The sequence below is a fragment of the Loa loa genome, assembly GCF_000183805.2.
Source record: "Loa loa unplaced genomic scaffold supercont3.230, whole genome shotgun sequence".
NCBI lineage: Eukaryota > Metazoa > Nematoda > Chromadorea > Rhabditida > Onchocercidae > Loa > Loa loa.
The window spans coordinates 75,365-79,752 of record NW_018108410.1 but is presented as its reverse complement, the minus strand read 5'-3'; the positions used below and the strand labels follow the sequence as shown (position 1 = coordinate 79,752).

General features: G+C 36.2%; 2 protein-coding genes across 2 annotated transcripts in view; both read right to left on the bottom strand.

Annotated features, from left to right (window-relative positions):
* The window catches only part of LOAG_18222 (VHS domain-containing protein), a 6,983-nt gene extending 4,106 nt beyond the window's left edge, over positions 1 to 2,877 (bottom strand). The window contains exons 1-9 of the mRNA XM_020450886.1: positions 2,800 to 2,877; positions 2,506 to 2,590; positions 2,125 to 2,236; positions 1,955 to 2,029; positions 1,333 to 1,526; positions 1,084 to 1,204; positions 675 to 890; positions 257 to 389; positions 24 to 130 (exon numbers count right to left, since the gene is read on the bottom strand). Of these exons, the coding sequence (XP_020305385.1) occupies positions 24 to 130; positions 257 to 389; positions 675 to 890; positions 1,084 to 1,204; positions 1,333 to 1,526; positions 1,955 to 2,029; positions 2,125 to 2,236; positions 2,506 to 2,590; positions 2,800 to 2,827 (1,071 nt within the window). The 5' untranslated portion in view covers positions 2,828 to 2,877. The remainder of the gene's footprint in view (positions 1 to 23; positions 131 to 256; positions 390 to 674; positions 891 to 1,083; positions 1,205 to 1,332; positions 1,527 to 1,954; positions 2,030 to 2,124; positions 2,237 to 2,505; positions 2,591 to 2,799) is intronic.
* Positions 2,878 to 3,800: 923 nt separating this feature from the next.
* Positions 3,801 to 4,193, bottom strand: LOAG_13019 (hypothetical protein; the record flags this gene model as incomplete). Its single annotated transcript, XM_003148530.1, has 1 exon — positions 3,801 to 4,193. A coding segment is annotated over one exon (393 nt), but the record flags the coding sequence as incomplete, so codon positions are not given.
* Positions 4,194 to 4,388: the final 195 nt, after the last annotated feature.

Here is a 4,388-nt window from a genome sequence, read left to right as displayed (position 1 = left end):
TGCACATTTAAAAAGCAAACTACCGCATTCCGCTGTTCATTTTTTCTCTGTTGCCAGTAATCTCGGTTTAAATACCTCGCCAGTTCTGGATCTACATAAGCAACACTCGACGATACAGGTGTGTCACTTCCTGAATAAAAATTATTTCACAGTTTAATTAAAAAACTGTCGAAATACTACTACCGTTCACCAAATCTTAGGACTTGTTCCTTTGTATATTCGTGTTTTCATAATAAATAAACAGCAAAAAGAGTACCGATGGAGGGCGCTGCTCCTTTATAAACCGATTTATTCAGCTCTCCGTCATAAGCAGTTCCATTAGTTTTAACATCATTTAGATTATCTGTACCATTATATAATTCATAAAGACGACGTTGTCTTTCACGTTCCTGAAATTTTTTTTCTTGCTCATTACTATGTATTGATGATTAAGCCCTAGGTTAATGCAGTTGTTCTACTTCAGCGCATCTTTACAACCTAAACACGCTTCTGTGATAATAGGCTGACTGACTTAAGCGTTGGCTAACACTGAAAAAGAACCCAATGAAGTAGCTTGCTGTTTTTTTCCGTCACAAAATGACTGTTGGACAAAATTAATGTAGGAAACTATATAAACTTATCTTTGCAGTTCAAATGTTTAGTCCTAAAATAATTCGTAGATGACACAGACAAACCTGTGCCTCTGCTTCTGACCGACTCAGTGCAATCGCCAAATTAATTTCATCTTCTTCAGCTTGTTTTAATTCAAGATCCCGCTGTTCAGCTGTTTTCCTCGCATCAACGGACAAAGATTTATCAGTTTTGGACGATAGCGGTACTGAATTTTGCGAGCAGCTGACATCGGTCTTTTTTGTTGTTGTCTTCTCATAGCACCCGTCACAAACTCTTACCTGGAAAAACTCGCCCTCAAACTCATAAAACAAAAGGTGGAAGTTAAGAATTGGCCTATTTTACGAATAAAATCTTGAGTTCAAAAAAAGATGAGACCGGACGTATCGACGAAATGACAAATGCATCAAGGATTTAGTGGGACATTTAAAAGTCAAATTTCATTCTTTTAAGTGCCAAAGTATTTGCATTTACCTGCTTTTCGATGCCATACTGAGGCAAGAAGCTCTGTTTGCTGCTGCATTTATCGCAAAATATTTGTCCACAGGCACGGCAGTGATGCTTACGTGTAATGATCCCAAATGCCGTTCGACATCTAAAATGATAAATGAGTAACAGGTATGAAACAATAAACACATTGTACATAGCTCATAATATCACTCCGGTGGCAGAATTATCAAAATTAAACTTTAAAAAGAGAAAAAGCCAGATGAAATTTCCTACCTAAAACATTCCTCTCCGTCTGCCCATTCCGGTGCACTTTCCGCAATGAACATCGCATCTGCTTCCGCAACATGCGGAAAATCAAAACCGGCTAATTTCATTAAATTATGGGTGTCGACTACAATTTTATACTCTGGTTTGTTTTTGAAAGCCAATGCCCAACATTGCAGCAACTCCAATATTTTGTTCTTAACCTGAAAGTACATTTATCCACTTCCTTACGAAATTTGAATTCATCTCTTAACCTATTATTGTGCAGCAGTAAAACATAGCAATAAGGAACACAAGACAATGAAATAGTTTCGAAGAAAAGGGAAAAACTTTAATGAACTTTAACGTACGACTACTCCATCGTTACCTGTAATAGATCTTTCGATGATTCCAACCAACATTGTATGCTACTACACCCTCAGTCTAATTCACCTGATACTTGAACTAGCCCTTTTGGCTTATAATTCCACAGTATTTTAACTTGCTCTCCGTTAGACGAAATATGGTAAAACATGCTATACTGCTACAGATTCCTATGATAAAAGCTTACATTACATACTCATTATAAGAAGGAATATCTGAGGAAAATACGAAATATTTGGGGAAAATAAATGGAAAATTGTTGACCGACCTTATCTGGTGTTGTATCTAGTGAGAGATTCTTCAAATCTTCCATGAAATCCCTTGTTGCAATTTCAGCGTGAAACTGAAACGACCAGTATGGAAAAAAAAATGACATCTAAATTCTTTTTTTTCCGAAAAAATTTAATTATGTAAGATGAAACGGCACGAAGAGAGTACCTTGACACCACAGTTCTTCATGCACGCTTCCAGAACGAGTAAAGCATGATGAGCCACATGCGGATTTTCGTTATGATATCTCTTCCTAATTGCGGCTACGGCGGCTTTTACACTACAAATTTACAGTCTGCACTTTGCAAGAAACACATAACTGAGTAGGCATAGTATAAAGGTGGGAGTGGAAAATGAAAATTCCTGTCCACAAATCAAATTCCAATTCGTTGACAAAAAAATTTTACTTGCTGAAGTTAATCCTAATCTTTTTAGATCGATAAGTTTTCAGAGCTCTTCGTCTTATCTCGGTAAATCATTCTCCTCGGTTCTCGGAAACATGTCATCATGTGCTGACAAAATATCGCCCTAATAATCAGAAGTACTTACGGTACTTCTCCTCCACGTATCAAGTCAACACATTCGATAATGGCATCCCAGTTTGGGTCAATAAGTGTCGAATCGGTGGCTTTATCTAAAAAATAAACAAAGAAAAGCATTCCAATACAAGATTAAAAACATGGACTAATTTAAAGTTTCTGTAGAAATTGGTAATTTCTGATCGCCTCTTCATAGTGATTCAAGTAAAGCGACATTAATTTCAAACTAAATTAAAAGCAATCACACAATTACTTCCATAAGTGGCCATCTGAAATTATTGCGGAAAAAAATAAAGGGAAATACCCAGTTGACGTTCAAAACGTTTTGCCATCGATACAGAGTAAATCAATGAAATTCTGTATTATACAAGTAAGTCTGAAATATTCGAATAGCTCAGATATGTCTGGAAACGACGTACAAATCAACTGATAGTATCGTAAAACGTTAAAATCGTGCATTCATGATGAGGAAATCATATTTCAGTATTCTCCTTTACAGCAGACCGAAATCAAATCAAGTCAAGAACGATAATATTCTCGGCAAAGGCAAATTCATCATTGACACATCATCACTTACAACGAACTACATAAAATGCACATTTATCCCGAAATGTGCAAAGCTAACATTCCCTCTCCTCTTTTCCGCAAACCTATCATTTCATCCATCCGGAAACCACAACACACAACAACCAACCGGTCTCAATGTCAGCCACGAGAAGTTAGTGAAGCAATCGTAAACCCGCTTCTGCTTTTGCCTCTTTGAGAAATTTAAATTCTTTGAAGTCCTCCTCAATATGCACAATGTTTCTTTACCTGTCTTCTTCCAACCACTTTGCAACAATTAACAACTACTGTCATCAGTTATTCTGTAGAACAACAAACAGACACAGTCATGCTGCATAATGATATATCCATTGGAGAAAAAAAAAAAACAGAGCCAGTTTTCGGGAACAAAGAGCCGGAAAATTAGTCTTTCCGGTTGATCCTATTTTTTGTCATATGCTTTTGCATTCAATAATTTCGCCTGATTTCTTCTGATTAGACAATAACTAATATGTTGCCAAACCTTTTTCCTTCCATAAAATGGTCACCGTTCAGATGACATAATATGGCATTATTTTTTTAATGCCTACATCCCGTTGATATTATCCAAGATTTTGTGGTAATGGATTGCCATAAAATTCCAAAAAGCTAATAAGCATAATTTATTCAGAAAATTAGAATGTTAGCCTAATAATATCCGATTTTTGTGCAATCTTTGGGATATTATTCATTTGCAACTTTCCCATTAAAGCAATTCATCATCATCAATTCTATCACTTTTAAACCACGTAAACTCACGTGAGGTAAGTTCGGAAAATGGAAAAAAGAAAAAATCCACTGAACAACTGACGGCGTGCTTGATGCGATGCGCCTCGTCCACAGTACACTACGTATTTGTGTAAATAGGTACGTGTTATGTATGTATGTGTGTGTGTGTGTGTGTGTGTGTGTGTGTGTATGTGTATGTGTATGTGTATGTGTATGTGTATCCGTGTGTATGATGTATATGTATGTATGTGTATGTGTGTGTGTATATATACCGACAGTGTCTCTTTCAAGAGCAATTGGTTCTGATTCATTATCACAAATAATGCGTTCATACTGGTGTTTTCCCCTTCTGCAACCCGTCGAATCGATGTGAATTTTTATTGGCTTTTTTTTCTTTTTTTTCTAATTTAAATGGCTTACTAACTGAGATAATTCATCTGATTAATTACACGTGCAATCTATCCACATGTCCATTTCTTTGTCTATACTCCCAGTCCATTCCTCCATTTATTTGTTCACTTGTCCAATAGTCTCCTTTGCTTTGTGTTTGTCCCATACGGCCAGGTTTTTTTTTNTTTTTTT